The sequence below is a fragment of the Gallus gallus genome, chromosome 14 (assembly GCF_016699485.2).
Source record: "Gallus gallus isolate bGalGal1 chromosome 14, bGalGal1.mat.broiler.GRCg7b, whole genome shotgun sequence".
NCBI classification, from domain to species: Eukaryota; Metazoa; Chordata; class Aves; order Galliformes; family Phasianidae; genus Gallus; species Gallus gallus.
This window is the reverse complement of record NC_052545.1, coordinates 6,380,936-6,397,943: the sequence shown is the minus strand read 5'-3', so window position 1 is coordinate 6,397,943 and position 17,008 is coordinate 6,380,936. Positions and strand designations below refer to the sequence as shown.

The 17,008-nt window shown below is 53.5% G+C and overlaps 1 protein-coding gene across 2 annotated transcripts in view; it reads left to right on the top strand.

Moving 5' to 3' along the window:
• Positions 1 to 8,621: 8,621 nt before the first annotated feature.
• Positions 8,622 to 17,008, top strand: part of PKD1 (polycystin 1, transient receptor potential channel interacting) — an 86,043-nt gene continuing 77,656 nt past the window's right edge. For both annotated transcript variants that reach the window (XM_040647871.2, XM_414854.8), the window contains exon 1: positions 8,622 to 9,174. In XM_040647871.2, the coding sequence (XP_040503805.1) occupies positions 8,912 to 9,174 (263 nt within the window). In that variant the 5' untranslated portion in view covers positions 8,622 to 8,911. The remainder of the gene's footprint in view (positions 9,175 to 17,008) is intronic.

Sequence of the window (17,008 nt, the reverse complement as noted above, 5' to 3'; positions counted from 1 at the left end):
GAGGAGCAGCCCCAGCAAGTTTTTCCCTTTGAGAAAACGCATGTGAAGAGGCACAGCCTGCTCACAGCTCTCAGTCATGCCTGGAAATGTTGCTCCTCATATAGTTACAGGAACTAATCAGATAACTGCTGCTGAAATAAGGGGAATGTGTTTGCTAAAAATAGCTTAATGGAACAACACACGCCTGGAGATGCGGCGTGCCTTGGGGAAGCAGGGCTGCAGGATCTGGCAGGCTCTGAGCGGGGTCGGCAGCAGTCAGTTGTTACTCCCATACATCTCCATGTAAGTGGATTTGTTTCTCAAGGCTGCCCATCAGCACAACCCCGTTAGGGCCATCAGCCCGAGAGCTGTGCCGTGCTGCAGCACACGCAGGACCGCAGCTCTCTGCCTCCTGCCAGACCCAGGCAGAGCCTTTCCTGGCAAATTCCAAACCTGTGGGTGAGACCTTCATGGTCTCCCTTCTGGGGGTGCCTGGCAATGCCTTTCCAGCAGCCTGAGCCTGCTGGTCTCCAGTTCCATCCTCTGGCTCAGGTGGAGTGGAGCTGTCCCTGCAGCAGAGAGGCTGTAAGGATATGCTCTTCCCATCAGAGACAATGTCAGCTGCCTTAGAAGATACTCATCATCTTCACCGGGTGGCCTGGCAGCTGCAGGGAAGCTGATGCAGGCTCTTGCCATGCTCTGCTCGTGGCTCAGCTTTGTCTCTGCCATTACCTATGGCAGTACCTCCAGCCAAGTTTAAGTTCTCCCAACTGCTCCAAGGCCTGGTATCTCTGCCTGCTTTCTCTGCTCCTACAGGTGAAGAGCAAACACAGCTCTGACTCTAAAGAGAAGTCACAGAAAGAGAGGACAAACATCACCCGGATGGGAGGCACAGGAAGGCAGCCAGGCAAAGGTGACACCATGGTGACAAGGCCAACACATTGCCCATGGTGCTGTCATGGTGCAGTAGTGACAAAGAACCTGGGCAAAACACCGAGAGCTCAGCACTTTCCCTCTGCCTCCATGCAAGGGGCCCAGCCCACGCAGAGCTGAGCACTCTTTGTTCCCCGCCTGCCACTTACTGTTCCTCCCTCCCCATTGCTCACTTACCTTTGAACACTTCAATCTCATTGCCTTTGTCAGCATCGCTGGCTTTTAATTGAAATTCCTCAGACATCTCCTCGTCAATGCAGCCCATCAGTTATTTTCGTGTGGGAAGTGATTGTTTTCCATTTGCAGCTGTGAAAGTTAAATTCCAATGTTTTGCTGGGAGACTGTTTTTGTCTCTCCATTCTCTTTTATTGCCAAGCCAAGTCTTTGCAGACCTCCTTCCTCCGTCTGGTTACTTCGTTTGCGATCTCTCCTATGCACGGTCCCTCTGTTTCCATCCTTAGCTCACATCTCCCTCCCTCCTCCCCAAAGCATACACACCAAACCCAGCAGATGGGAGGCTGAGCTCAGACTGTCACCCACCAAGCAGGTGCTGGGCTCTATCCCTGCTCCCCAGCAGGGCAGGGAACCCATCAGTGCAGCTGCCAACCATGGGGCACTGCTTCTCCTCATCCCCTTGGAGAGGCACCAATGCCAGCAGCCTGGTGTCCCGCACTCATGGCACCCACGGTGGAAGCTGTCCCCAGGATGAGCAGCGCACAGCACACATGGACCCTGTTGCCCTTGCAGGGCTTCGCTCCCACAGCTCCGTGCCACCAACAGTGCTGGGATGCAGCAGAGCTGCCTTGGCACTGTCCCATGGGCATCCCTATGGAACCACCGTGCTGCACAGATCCCAGCCCAGCCCTTTGGAACACAACAGGGCAACCATGCCAGGTCCCAGCAAGTCTGGGCTGGGGCCAGGAAATTAGTTTTCCTTGTGCCAAGACAGAAACGAGCCAAGATTTCAGCCAGCAGAGCACTGAGTGCGTGAGAGCCCTCAGCCTGGCTCTGCTCCAGCAGTCACCCACGAGAGCTTTCAGATGTGATGAAGTCAAACGTACAAAAGTCCTTTGAAATGTGTCCTACAGAGAGAAGGCTGAGTAACAAACCCTCAGCCTCCCAAACAGAAGATACTTCCAAGCTATTTGCTATATTTCACATGCTTCTCAGACATGCCTCATACATCAAATATTTTAGAAATATCTCAGCTTAAAACCATCTAAGACAGTTTGTAGTGAGATACAGAGACATCCTGCAGTGAGGAAGGGCTGGGGCACGGGTGTGATTTCAAAAGCAAGTGTGCAAACATGGCACAGTGTCAGCTTTATCAGTGCATGCACAGGTAGGTTTGCAGCACGCAGAGGAGGGCAGGCAGCAGCTTCCTGCCTTCTTCGTGGTGCTCATGTCCTCAGCCCAGCTGAGGCTGTGCTCTGCCAGATCTCAGGGTGCTGCAGAACACACACAGATGCACAGCAAGTGCAAGAGCAGTGGTGCACAATGCAGAAGAGGTGCTGAGCAATGGAGCAAGTACTTTGACTGCAGGGCAGAGATGGCCAAGGCTCTGGATGCAGACAGTGCGGTGAGTGTTGAGAGGCTTCTTATCCTCTCTGAACACAAACTCCCAGAAACATTATTTGAATTTTGGGTAGGCCTGTGCAAAATCAGAGACTGGACTCGATGATCTTCGTGGGTCCCTTCCACTTTGGGGTATTCAATGATCCTCTGACACGTGAGTCAGGGAGAAGACAGCCTGAGGGCTGCTTTGTGCTTTACCACCCACAGGACCCCACCACCAGCCCTGAGCCTGATGAGCCCCAGCAGATAAACCCCCATAGCTCACTTTTGCATGTTAAGTTTTAGGCACTACAGGGCCAAAGTCACCTGGGGCCAGATACAGCTCAGTGATACATGCAGCACTCCTTGGGGCCCTGTAAAACAATAAGCAGCAGTAATGAGCTAGCACAGGGGTGTGCAGAGGCTCATCAAGCTCCTATCCAGACAGTAAGTGAACTGCTAAGTGCCAGGGCTGGGAAAGAGCCCCTGCTGGAGCAAGCCATTGCATTGCTGCTTGATGTTCTGCACCGTGCCTTGGCCAGTGGGTTCTGCACCAGGGAGAAGCAGCCTCACCTCCCTGCTTGGGGCAGAGCTGTGCTCCTGTGTGCCAGGAGATGCAGCTCTGTGCCTGCATCTCATTCAGCCATCCATCAGAGCAAGGCAGTGGCAGGGCACTGTACAGATGCCAAGCAGTATTTATCAGCCCAGATCAATAGCTTCTGTCTTTCTGCTTGTCCTCTCACACACCTGCAATGATGCTCGCCCATGGTCTGGGTTGTAAGCAAGCAGCATTGCTCCAAGCAATTAATAACCTGGGCTACAAAGGTGCAGTGCGGTGCATTAATAGGGTTTGTTACCGCTTTTTGAGGAAAGCCGATTGTTTCCAATTAACAGAACTCTTGTGAGTTTGGGCAATTGCATTTTTCTTGAAGATGACAGTGAATGAGCAGCACAGGCAGCCCAGAGCTGGGCACATGAAGGTGCCCTTAACTCTGTGCCATAATCAGCTGTGATGGATCCACAAAGTCAGCACTTTCCTGCTACTGCTTACTGTGATTTTACAATTTCCTGCTTTGTTTAAAAGTGTTTCTTCTTTATTGCTGGAAACATCTTCCCCAGCAAAGCTAAGGGCTGTCCCAGCTCTGCAAACATTTTGTCTGCAGGCAATTTCATTTGCATCAGCTGTCCTTCTGCAATCAGAGAGACTAATCACATCTGAACAGCTGAGCACACGTGGAAGCCATCAGGTCTGCCTGTGGAAGGCACAGCCAACTGCAACCAGCCACAACCAATTGGAGGCAAAAGCACCACTGCCAAGTGACTCCTCCAGGCTGGAGCATACAGTCCTCCTGCCAGCCGTGCTGGGAGCAGCCTCAGGCCACCAGCACCTGCCCTTCCCCAGGGCCCAGCTGGCCCTGGAGGCTTTGGGTGCACTTTTCTGCCTCTGTGCATCCCGCTGGCTGCCCTCTGGCTTCAGCTTCATCAGCACTAATTAACGCACAGTTGTTTCCTTTGCATCATTGCATTGCAAAGGGACAGCTTTTAAATCCTCGTTAAAAAAAAATAATCCCATTTTCTGAAGTTTTCAAAGGCAGAGGCAGAGTGTGAGCACCGTGCAGACCTGGCCCTGGGGGTGCCCAGCAGCATCACCGACCTCCTGAGTGACATTTGTGCTTGTGTGGATATGATCCATGCAGAAAGGTGAGTGAGGGTGAAACGAGTGGGGAACGAGAGGGGAGATGCTTCCCATAGCGCCCGCGGTGGGGAACGAGCATCTCCGGCCGCCTGCTGACTGCTTACCCAGCTGAACTTGCCTCAATTAAAAACACCGACACCACCGCGGTGCCTCCTGATGGTGCGCAGACAGCAGCATTGCCATAGCAACGAGCGGAGCAGCAGCAATTTGGGGGGAAGCCGTGCTCGGCCCCTTGGGCAGCCCCTGCATCGTTCCCTGAACTCCTGTCACTTGGAACTTCAAACCCTATGGAGAGAGGGATCCTGAAGTTGTGTTTGCTTTGAAGGAGTGTTTGGCGAATAAAGCCAGAAGTGCCACCAGTTCCATCCTGAGCAAAAAGCGCTGCGGCTGGAAGCGCTCAGCTCTGCTTTGCATTCGTGCTCCATCAAACGGATGAAAGCATTCGGTGTGAATAAATTCCCTTCTTGAGCTGAAAACACCCACAAAAATCATCCAGAAAAAGCCCAACAGGGGCTCATCGTCATGCAGCTGAAACCCAGCACTGAGCCCCCTGTCCCACTGAGAGCACCTCCTCGAGCACAGCTGGGGGGGGCTTTTCCAGGCATCCAGGGACGAGCTGGGGGCACCACCCACACATCCCGTTGGGCTGTTGGCATCCCGTCCTCATCCTCTGCATCCCACGCCCGGTGAGTGCGGGTGCGCAGCCAGGAGCCCTCCGGAGGGGGGGCTGCTTGGGTCATCCCGTGTGGGGTTGTGTCTGATTTTAGAGACAGTTTGGCTTCTTTCTCCGTTTGGGGGTTAGTGGGTTTTTTGTTTGATTGGGTTTGATTGGCCGGGCGGAGCGGGGTTGAAAAGCGGAGAGGGGTTGAAGAGCGGAGCGGCAGCGCGGCGGGCGGTCCTAGGGGGCGCCAGGCGTACACGCACCGCGCCGGGAGCCGAGCTGAGCTACGCCGCACGGCCGCGCTGCTCCGGGGCTTCGCGTGGCCCGAAACAAAACCCTGTCGGGGAGCGCTCGCAGCAGCCCAGCAGATGAGCAGCCGAGCATCTCAACAGTCAAGCATTCCAAAAGCTGAACATCCCAGTAGTTGAGCAGCCAAGCAGCTCAGCATCCCAGTACCCCAGCAGCTGAGCATCCCCACAACCAAGCAGCTGAACAGCCCAGCAGCCCATTCCCAGCTGCAGGCCACCCCCTGCCCACATCCAGGATGCCTCGCTGCCCTCCTGCTCACAGCTCACACCCTGGGTGCTCCATGCTCCCAGAGCCTTCCTGGGGCTCAGAGCTGAGCTGCAGTGCTGCTGGCTGCAGCACACAGGAGGTTCCAAGGCTGGTATTTATTGAACTGACACCATGGAGTTGGCAACTTCTCTGTTTTTAATTTTCAGCCCTCTCTGTGAGGTGTTACATCTAACAGCTGGTGTATGAGGAAGTCTGTCTCAGGTGCAGATCTTGACTCTGCCACACCAGCACCGTGAACCAGCAGACGAGCTTCATGCTCTGAAGTCACCTAAAGAGCTCTGCTCAAATAGAAAGATCGAACAGAGATTGGTGGTGGCAAATGTAATATAACATAGGATGAAGTTTTGGCTTTCAGCTGTCCTCTCCCCCAGGCCTTCCAGGCAAGGAAAATATTATGTCTGGAGGAAAGGCAGCAGAGCATGAGGAGGTGGCTGCAGTCATCTGGGTCGTGGATAACAGCTGGGAATGCTTGTATTGGCTGCAGGGCAGGAGGTGGACACGGGTGAGAGGAGATGGGGTAACTCCAGGTTCCTCCTCGTGGGACCGGCCATAGTGTTTCACGTTGGCAACCTGAAGGGATGGAAACTGCTGCTTCCTGCTCAGAGAAAATAGCATCCTCATTTCCTCTGAGGTACTCATACCCCACCTAAAAGAAAACGTGACAGCTCTTCCCCCCTGGGTATGTGCTGACATGCTGTTCTCCTCCTGCAATGCAGCAGTATTGGTTAAGCTGGGAAATAAGAGCTGCTGCAGACGTCCTGGGTGCGTTCAGCCTGAATTGCTGGTGGGATGGACGGGGAGAATTAGCACCCTCTTAGTTGGGTTTTAATTCTACTCCAAGTAAACAGTGTTGGGAAACTCTTGGTCCGCCTGCCAGTGGGAGGAACCAGAAGGATCCCTTCCCCACAACACGCCTCACACTGAGCCTCCCCGCCCCACAGCATTTTCCACTCCCATCATTTTCCGCAGGCTGCATTCTACAATCTGTCCCAGCTCAGTGCTGAGACCTTCCTCCAAGATCAAAAATTACAGTTGAGTGTGAACAAATTACTCTCCTGCTACTCAACCACCGTTTGCCATCTTCTTCCCCACTCGCTCCATGATTTTCCCCTTTGCTGCCTGTGTTGCAGCTTGGCAGCCCCACACTGGGGGGAGAGCCCTTAACCTCATTACATCCACTGGATTACATTAGCGACCTAATCTGATTACCATCCATACACAGGACATTTTCTCCCTGCTGTTATCTTAAGAAATATGGACACTGGTCCAGGAGGTTAGGGAAGAAAAACAGAAAGCAAATTGCTGCTGAGAGAGCAGAAGCAAATACACAGTGGTCACATGAGGCAGCAAAAACGGAGCTATTTGGGGCATGATGCATCATGCAAAAGACGATGATGTGTCCCTCAAGTCAATTTCAAGTTCAAAAGGCACAAAATGTTTTCAGAAAGTAAATTCTCATATACATTAAGTGCCACACCAAGGGGTGAAATAAGATGCTGTCAGGCTTCTGAGATAAGGTATGTGTAGCATTTAGAAAGCCAGAACCCAGCTAATATAATCTGCTGTCACTCCTTTGGTTTCAACAGGATGATGCATGTACCTAAAACCCAGCAGGCTTTTATGGACTTCGCAGGACCTGGACCATCCTAGCAGGCAGAGCACAGTGAGCAGCTCTGGAAGAACAAGGACGGATGCATTGCAGGGCTCACGGGTCAGTCCTTGCACTTTAGGGAACCCAAAGCATCTGAACTCACACAAGTGGCTTAAAAAATCCTGTGAGAGACATAGAGATGTCCCCACAGCCCTTCTCCCCCCACCCAGATGTATCCTCGGGCTCTTAGGCTCCCCATCCTCCTTCTGTTACCACCCAAAACCACCATTCTGGCTCCCTGCAGCTCACACCTTCAGATGCTCGCAGCATGTCCCACCCCTCCGTGTTGTGGCTTATCCCTTGAAAGCTGCCAGGCAGATCTTCCGAGCCCAAGAGCTGGCCTCACTGACACAGTGCCTGCAGCAGCTCCCAGCACGCTCACTGCAAGGCACAGGGCTGTGACATCCCCAGCACTGAGCAGCACCAGCAGCAGGAGGCTTTGCGAGGAGACCAGCCTTGGGCTCTGTGAGCTGCTCCGAAAAGCACCAAATGCCCTTTGCTTGGCACTGGGCTGCAGGAGGGGTGCAACATCAGCAGCCCACGGCTTGTACTGCACGCACGGGCAGTCCCGGGCAGCTCCTGCAGGATTGATTGCCCTGCTGGGCAATTCAGGCAGAGCTGAGCAGTGCCCGGCTCGGGCTGTGCAGGGTTTGTCCCTCCATCCACATTCCCTGCCCCAGCCACTTGCTCCGGGCGCGCTGCTCCCCCCACACCCCTCCCATCACTCCCAGCAGCGCACTGCCTGCTGCCGCTCTTCCTACAGCACACATCTGCTGTGCTTATAGTGAGAAATCCCCGCCAGGCAGGGGCCAATGGCTCTGCTTTCCAAAGTGATGCGGCACTGAAGGAGATAAGCAGCTGAAAAGCAAGAATTCCTTCTGTGTTTTATTCGGGCTTCCTTCTGTCCTCCCCTCGGCTGATGCTCTGTGCATATCACACATGGTGCAAAGAGCAACTAAGCAATTAGGGCCCCTATAAAATTGCCAGCTGGCACACCTTCTTCTCACTGCTTACAGATGGGGCTGCGCTTGGTTTTGGGGAGACCCTTTGTGCGGACGGAATTCTGCTCCCTTTGTATATGGGCTTATTTTAGCTACGATAAGCCGGGACCAGCCCTCACAACGAGGAGCCTTCAATGCAAATCCCAGCAGCCCTGACCTGAGCCATGCCCCGTCCCGGTGCCACGGTGTGCAGGGGGCGAGCGGCACGTGGAACCCGCTGACCTCCGCACAGCGTTACAAAGCAGCCCTGCGAAGTGCGTGCCTTCCTCACCTGTCTGAACGGCTGCCGTGCCGCAGATGCCAAACACGCGGCTCTTAGAAGACCCAATACCGTAAGGCTGCGGTGGCCGCGGAAGAGACGCCAGCCCCGCAGCAGTGCCCTCCGCCGGGGTTCCCCAGCCCGGCCGCCCCCGTTCACCCCTCACCGAGCGGGGCCGAGCGCTCCCCGCACCCGCGGCTTCGCCGCAGCCTGGACCGGGAGCGGTGCCGGGGCCGGGCGGGGGCTGCCGCGGGGGCGGGCGGAGGGGCTGGAGCGGCGCCGGGTTTCCGCCGGGCGGGAGGCGGAGCGGGAGGCTGCGGGCCGCGGCCCGGGCGGAGCGCAGAGCGGAGCGGAGCGGGGCCGGGGCTGTCAGCGCGGGGAGCGGAGCCCAGGGGCCGGGCCGGGCCGGGCCGGGCGCCGCCGCGTGAGCAGCGCGCACCACAGCGCCGAGGGGAGCCCGCCATGCGCTGAGCGCCGCGGCACGGGAGGAGCGGAGCGGCTCGGAGCGGAGCGCAGATTGCAGCCGAGCGCGGGGCGCGGCCGGGCCCGGGCCGGGCCGGGGGAGAGGCGGGCCGGGGCCATGCCATGCCCGTAGGAAGAGATGCCTTTTGGAAATGGAGACACTGGAACACAGCGCAAACATGGCGTCCCCGCGGCGCGGCTGCCCCTCTCGGGCTGGTGCCTGCTCTGCTCCCTGCTGTGCGGGGGGCTGGCGGCCGCCAGGACCCCCCCGGCCCCCTCCTGCCAGCCCTGCGCCGCCGACTGTACCTGCGCCGGGGGCCGGCCCGGAGCCGCCTGCATGGCCAACTGCTCCGCGAGGGGCCTGGAACGGCCTCCGGGCGTCCCGACCGCCGCCACGGCTCTGTGAGTACCGCGGGGCCGGGAACGGGGCTGGGAATGGGGCTGGGAACGGAGCGCCGCTCTCCAGAAGTTGTTCACGGCGTTTGCGTGAGTCTATAAGCGGTTTTGTTGGAGATGCGTTGCATGACAGCGGGGACAAACATGGAGACGGCTGAGAAAGTTTGGCGTGCGGAGGTGGCAGCGTTAGAGCTGTGCAGAAGTGGCCCAAGCCGTGCAAAAGGGAAAACGACTCCGGGCTGCGGGACACGCCGGGTCCCCACCAACAGCGGTCGTGGGGATGCAGTGGGCTCTGCAACCGAAGAGCAGTTCTGGGGTTCATCCCAAACCGGGTGATGCTGTAACGCTGTGCGGCTCCCATCGCAGCCGCCCGTGGGCACACAGGCGTTGCTCCCCGTGGAGGAAAAGGTGTGCTGTCTGGAAACGCACAGGGACACCGATTGGTTTGTGGCTAACTGTGCTTTTTGCACTGCGACTGCATCCGAGGGAGCTGGGATGTTTCTGCCCTAGAGGTGTTGTTCTGCTTTGGGATTGGGCACAGAGGGAAATAGCTGTGTTGTGACGCGAGCAGCTGGATGTGGTTTCAACACCGCTCTGTTAACAGCAGATTTAAGGGACTCAATTAACAAGTTCACATCAAAGTTTGGCGATGAAAGCTCTCAGATGAGACGGGTGATGCTTGTGTCCCAAGACTGACTTTGTTGTTTCGGGGCATCAGAGAGGTGTGTGCCATGCAGGGCATCAGCACAGTGTGCACGCAGAGCCATAAAGTTACTGCACGATGGGAAGAACAGAGTCAGGGGAGACTGAGAAGGGAGGATTGTTTTGAACCTAGATTTGTTTTCTAGAGGGAGTAACTTTTCTTGAGGAGATGAAAGCTGTGAGTGATTGGTGCAGGAGGGATGACACGGTCTGGCATGATGGAAGGATCTCAGAGGAGCAGAGTTCTGCTGGGTTTCAGTAGGACGAGGACCTGCTTTTCTGAGTGTCTGCTTTGTACTGTCAGCACAAAATAAAAAGTATAGGAAAAGTTGCACGCAGCACAGTAAGCTTTAGGTTACAGATCTAACTAACTACAGGGAAATACACACAGCTGTAAATCCAGCAGATGAGGTGTTTCCAAGTGTTTCCTTACGTGACATGCTTTGGCTTTTCCAGACAAAGCCATGGGTGGGTTGTTTTTTTTGCAGGAAGCTCCCAGCTGGGGGAGGTTTGGTGTCACCTGGGGCTCCCTGATGCTGTGTTATCTGCTGTCAGCTGTGCAGCTGAGATCCTCCCCCCCTCCCCGTAATAGGAGTGGGACGTGTCAGTGCTTTGCTGCTCCCCTCTGAAGGCTGTGATGAAGTCTCTCATTTGGCTCGTTAAGGGTTTGGGGTTATGATTGTGTTTTTAGGGTTATTAATTTTGAGACCACGTTCTGTTTGAGACTGCTCCGCTTATTGTTGTTTGGAGGAGATGAGTTGTAAAAGCTCCCAGAACATTTTGGGTTAGGTCCTATGACGCAGTAACCAATTGAAGTTAGCCATAAAGCTCTCACTGGTCCCCGAAACAAAGTGTGGGAAGGGGGGATCAGCTGAAGGAAGTCAACTGGAGCTGCAGGCTGGAGTTGGGGGGTGCAGCGTGGCTTTGCTCTGCTGAGGAATGGCTGACAGCCTGTAGGGCCGTGCGGCTGATCTGCTGCATGCAGCTCAAGTAATGAATGCATGCTGGTGATATTCTGGGGGTGGTGAAGTTGTGCTGCTGCAGCACCTGGATTTCCTTCAGGGAGAAGTTTACTGCCCTGTTCTACACCTAGCATGAGAGCGAGGGCAGCTGTGCTTGCACTGTCATCATAAGCAGGATGGATGTACAGCTGAGTTTGGGTTGGGTGAAGGGGATTCCAGCTCTGCAATCAGCTTTAATCGTGTACTTCATGTTCCTTTTATGGAACACCAACACATACATTGTGCTTTTAGCAATTTACTGCTGGCTCTCTCATTAGGGGGGAAAAATACATATCTCAGCAGCATATGACTTTTTAATTAGTCTGAAATGAAAGCAGCCTTTGAGAAGCAGAGTTCAGAATCCCCAGAGCTCCCAGCTGTGCAGTAGCCGTGCACCAGCCGTCGTGCTGACCACAGTGATCCCATGGCTCTGATGGACAAGGCCTAGGAAATGAGTGCCTCTCGTATGCCCATCACAGACAGAACAACTTTCAGTAAGAGAATGCCAACTTGGGCAGATCCATTTCTGTAAGCACAGGAGCACCTCCACGTGTAGGGTCACTCAGGCAATACACAGCACTGCTCTCAGCCACGTGCTGAGCGGTTGGCATCTCCAGGCAGCCCTGGTGGGCACCAACCCCATCCCACTGCTGCAGCCGAGTTCTCGAGCTTTGCACTTCTGAGCTCCCCCAGCTGAGGAATGCTTTGCTCTGATCTCTTCTCAAGCGCTGAGCATTCAGGGCGCTGGGTTTTGCTTCATGGTGCGACTTTGTGGGATGCTCCTTTTGTTCCTCAGCCAGGAATAAATCTCGTAATGGTTTTCTGACTTTCCCTTGCAAATATTGGCTGTCTCTGACACATCGTCAGCGTCGTGGAAGTTTTGGAGTGGAGATAAGAATCTCCGTTTGTAAGGCTGTAGAAGTGAGACTCCCTTATTTTTCCTTCATGAATGTGGAGCGGTATCAGAGGGGCTGCTGAAGCTTTGCACATCTGAGATTGGGACTTCCATCCAAAACCCAGCAGGGTGTTTTTGTAGACGTGATGGTGAGCCCTGGGGTTGCATTGCCCAAACCTAAGGATAAACAGATTTTTACAACCTATAGGCTGTACTATGTGAGATCCGAGGAGCTGGCAGTGACTGGGAGGTGCTGGTAGTGCTAAACGAGGCAGTGAAAGCTTTTTCAAGGCTCACGGTGTCTTCAAAAGCTATTGGAGGAAAAAAAAATCCAATTAAACCTGAAATCCAGCACACGTATAACCACAAGCAGTGTGGTGTCTGTACCATGGTGTCCAGCCCACAAAGGGAAAAGAGTTTAACTAAAAAAAACCCTCAACCTGGAGTGCCATTCTCCTAAGAAGCCGTATCCTCAGTGAAAACAAGGCTGTGCTTCTCTTTTGTAAGGAACTTTGGAGGGGGGAAAAAGGCCCAAATGAGGTGCTAGATAAATATTTTGCAAACAAGGTTCATTCGGCCCGGGGAAGGGACCAACCACATAAGTGATTGCAAGTACAGTTAAAGCTCCAAACAAGGAGGCAATTCTGTTTTATTCTGTCTGAGCGTAATGGTGGCTGGTGTTAGCAGAGTGCCTCTGTAATGGCATCACAGCAGCACGAGGTCTGGGCTGGTTGGAGAATCCAGGAGCTCTTATTCACTCTGGAGAGGTTATGGGAGCGTGAAAACCAGAAGGGAAGGTTGTGTCAGTGCCCACCTCATATTTTGAGGTTCCTCTGAAATCTGGTATATTTTTTACCAGGTCTTTCTCAGGTTTCCCCCAGCTACTCTCCTTCTGCTCTCACATACGGTGTGTTTAAAGAGCAAATCACTGCATCAGAAGGCAGGGTGGAACTCTCATCTGGTTTGCTAATGCCCCTTCTCTTTTTGCTAGCGAGTGGAATTCCTTGTTTTATCTCTTGTCATGCTGCAGTTTCCACTGTGGTTTCCACACTACGTCTTTGCATCATCCTTTTTTCATTTCTTCAAGCTTTGTTGTCTTTTGATTGATCGCTGTAGTTTGGCCTCACTTTGTGCCGTGCTTTTATCTGTCCTGTGTGTCCCCAGATGTTTCACAGGGCTGCAGTGAGTGGGGGCTGAGAGCAAAGCATGCGTGCCATGGCCAGGAGTGGGCTGGGATCTGCATGGGATTTGAGCATCACAGAATGGTTTGAGTTGGAAAGGACCTCTGAATGCCGTCTGGTCCCACTGCCTGCACTGAGCAGGGACACCCACAGCTCCATCAGTGCTGAGCCCCATCCAGCCTGACTGTGGGTGTGTGCAGGGATGGGGCATTGCCACCCCCCTGGGCACTCTGTGCCATTCCTCACTGCCCTTGGTGTACAGAACTCCTTCCTTATATCCAGTCTAAATCTCCCCTGAATATCCCCAGGGCTGGGAAGCTGACCTGGCGCTGGACCCACCTCCATGCTGTGCTGTATGCTACTGCCTGTCTCGGCACTTTAGGCCTTCTGGGCCTTACTTTGTAACACGCATTAAAGAATGAACTTGTTTTTCACGTCAAAAAAGCTGATGTTTTCTTAGACAGTGAATCTATGTTGGCGTCTTTGCCAAAACTAAAAATATCAAATTGGAACATAGCATTAGTTTTTGCTTTACAAACAGCACAGAAAGCAAAAAAAAAAGAAGTAAAAAAAAAAAAAAAGAACAACAACAAACCCAAGACGTGATTATAACTGTTCCCATTTATTTTAAGAATAACTATCATCGGGAAGAGCCTCAGCAACATGCGAGCTGACAATCCATAGTGTTTGTGGTGAATTATAGGAGCTGTGACCAGCAGACAGATTCTGTCCTCGCTTCCCTTCTCCCAAAAGATTGCCTCAGTTTTGATGATGTGCTGCCACTGCATTTAAGCAGAGAGAATCAAAACAAAGCCAAGCAGTATATCTTCAGTCAGCTGCTTCCTGCCATCTGACAGCGAGAACAGTTCCCCTCAGGTTAGGAATGAGCCCGTCTCTTTGGCTCCCCGGCATCAGGGCTGGTAAAAACTTCAGTGAGCTGAGATCAGAGAGGAGGCTTCAGATGTGGTGTGCTGTCTTCAGTGCAGCATCGTTTTAATTTAATGAGAAGCCGGTGTGATACGCTGGCTTGGTAGCAGTGCTTGAAGGAATGATGCTCAGCTGAAAGCCTTCTGCTTTCAGTCAGGGTGCATAGGCACTGCTGTGCCCTGCGTTACCTCCACCCTGGGCTCTGCGTTCTGCCGCCCTGTGCAGAGAGCCCCTTGTATCAAAGCCCACCCCTGGCTCGGTGGAACGCAGCTTTGCACATCTGAGATGAAGTCACCAGCTCTAATCACTGGTTTGAAACTCAGATTTGCAGGGTGGAGTTTGCAGCCCTTGCTGGAGCCCATGCCTGCTTCCTGGGGTGGACGTCACCGCCGGCGCTCGCAGAGCCCCCACCATCGCCTCCCTGCTTCCATTGCAACATCTGCTGGCAGCGTTGGCCCTGGCTGCTGCTCGGCACTCCTCTAGCAGGGAGGTGGATTTGGCAGATCCCAGAAGTGAAATGAGTTTTCTCTGCAGCTCCCTTTGAGGCAGACAGAGGAGCCTCTCCTTCCTTTTCCTTGTGGGTTGGATGGGACTCTGTGAACAGCTTTGCTGCCTGGTCAGGGGGCACTCATGCTGCTGGGAATGGGTTAAAGAGGTTCTGCTCCAGCTGAGTTAGGCAGAGGTGGGAGTGACTCTCTAAAAAGAGAATCTGGGGTGTGGATTGAGTCCTCCTGAGGGAGGAACTGGGGAACAGCTAAGCCTGGGAAAGCAAGAGCTGAAGCGTTGTGTTGGCCAACATTTTTAGTTTCTCTCTCAAAGCCACGCCTCGGGAAGGGGGTGGAGTGAATGCAGCCCAAAGCGTGTGGGTTTTGGTGGAGGTCAGGTTTGTAAGAGCCCCTCTGAGTCCGGGCCCATCAGGGACCTCATGTGGGAGCCGTGTGTGACCCTGTGGATCTGCAGTGGCCGGCTGTCGGGCTGCAGGAATGTGCTGTGAGCACAGCACGGGCAGCCGGGGGGATCCTGGGGTCACACTGCAGCGATGGGAGCTCACGAGTCTCTCTGAAAGTAAAGCGATTGTTCTTCTTTGTGTATTTATTTTTGTAGGGCAACCTCATGTTGCTTGAAAGAGCACTCCACAAGTGGCTATTTTTGTACTCCTCTGTTCATCAGCTTGCCTCGCAGCTGGGCTGGGTGCCTTTTAAGAGTTGAATGCAGTTTAGCCTTTCCAAGCGTGGCTTGGATTAAGCAGATGTTTCAGTTCCCATCCCCGCGGCTCATGCTCCCCCGTGCCGCATTTCCAGCAGGAGGACATCAGCTCTGGCATGCAGGCCGTGGCGGAGGCCCTTGGGGCTCTTCAGCTCCCCGGTGTCCACATACTGGTCAGGATTGCTGTTAGCGTCGAGGGGAAGCACATGATTCTTCAGCAGCACCTGCATGCAACCCAGGGCCGGCACCCCATGTCTGGCTGGCAGCAGACACCGGCGCGCCGTCAGAACGGGAATGTTGATGGGTTTTGCCTCATGAGTTGCTTCTGTGCTATTGCTTAATGGCTTTCACATGCAGTGGAGCTGTTTGTGAGCAGACAGAACCATCCGAGCCAGGCTCTTCAACCAGTGCCAGGCAGTCTGTGGGGTGATAGGAATAATAATGATGGGCCCCATCCTGCAATGCGTGCTCCCAGCACTGAGCCCATGTGCCACATTTCCTCTCCTGGGGCTTAGAGAGCTGCAGGAACGGTTGGAAACCTCAGTGAGATTCAGAGTGGGGTCTCCAAGAAAAGTGTTGCAGCCACATCTGTTCCACACAGCTATGCTTCTGACTCTTCAGACACCTCTATAGGCTGGCTTTCATTGTCACAAAGAAGAGGACAGGGGTTTGGGAACAGTGTCTTGCCTTGCCATTGTCAGACTGTTCCTTGCACAAGAGCATTGTGGAGACCTGATGTCTCTGTGCTCTGTCTGAGCTTGTGCAGTCGGTGTTTGTGTGCCACTCGCAGCACAGAGCTGGCCTCAGCACAGTATTGCACCCCTCCCCAGACAAAAAAAAAGCTTGGAAAGCCTTCTGGAAAGAGTGAGTTTTTGGAAGGGGAAGTTTGGCTATGGAAGGAGAAATCAACTGGCACTTCTCTTATTTTTTACTGCTGCACCACTTCTCGTAGCTTAGGCACTGTACAGACACAGCCGAGAGGCAGGTCTTGCCCAGGACATGCAGACAGTCCAGGCAGTCCTGCAAAAGCATAAGCTTGGATGTGGGCACTTGGCTCTGAGATATTAACATACCTTCAGCCATTCCGATATCAGAAACGGTTTCAGCAGGTCAGTGATTTGTGTCGTGAAACTGCCCTCGCACCCAAGCATAGCACAATTAAAAAGAAATCATCTGCTATTTCCTAAAACCAAACGAAGCTGTCGTAGAAATATGATGCAGGGTGATTTCCCTGGGAGAAGAGTTTCCATTGGAAAATTTCTTGGCTCCCAATCAGAGCTCTGTGAAGCAGTCTTAGAGGACGGCTCGTTATTGCTACCTTGGTGGTTTTCTAGAAGAGGACTGTCACATAAGCAACAAGGTGATGAATCCATAGCCAGGATTCCTTCTCAGCTATTTCACATGTTGGTGTGGGGCTCTTTTTGCTTTCTTTTTTTGGCTTTTTATTAAGGATTCCCTGTCCCCCCAGATCCAGCGACTGAAAGTAGCCACTGAAATGAACAGAGTGACGTTGGCCAGAGATTCATAAGTAATGAATTAAATCTGTGCAGATCAAAGGTTTCTATCGGAGTGTGGGAGCATTATTTTATTCCAACAGAGGGAAAACATGCAGTCATTGGCTTTACGGACTGAACTCTGTCAAGATCTGCAGTCCCTGATTGCATGGATCAGTGCAAAGTTTGTATCGGAAGCCTTAAAAATGTGCTGAAGACAAAACTGGGGTAGTAAGAGAAGCTGGGAGTGTCAGGCTGTGTTAGCCTTTGTTTTGCTTTAGGAGGATTCACTGTAGCTAACATAAGTGGTAGACTGGGTACACAATGTAACAACACCAAGGTGATGGCTTTCCTTAAGAAGGAGGGCAAAGGAAACCAACTGCAAACTGCTGCCCCTTTGTGCAGTGAAACTGTTGCAGGTTGCAGAACATATAA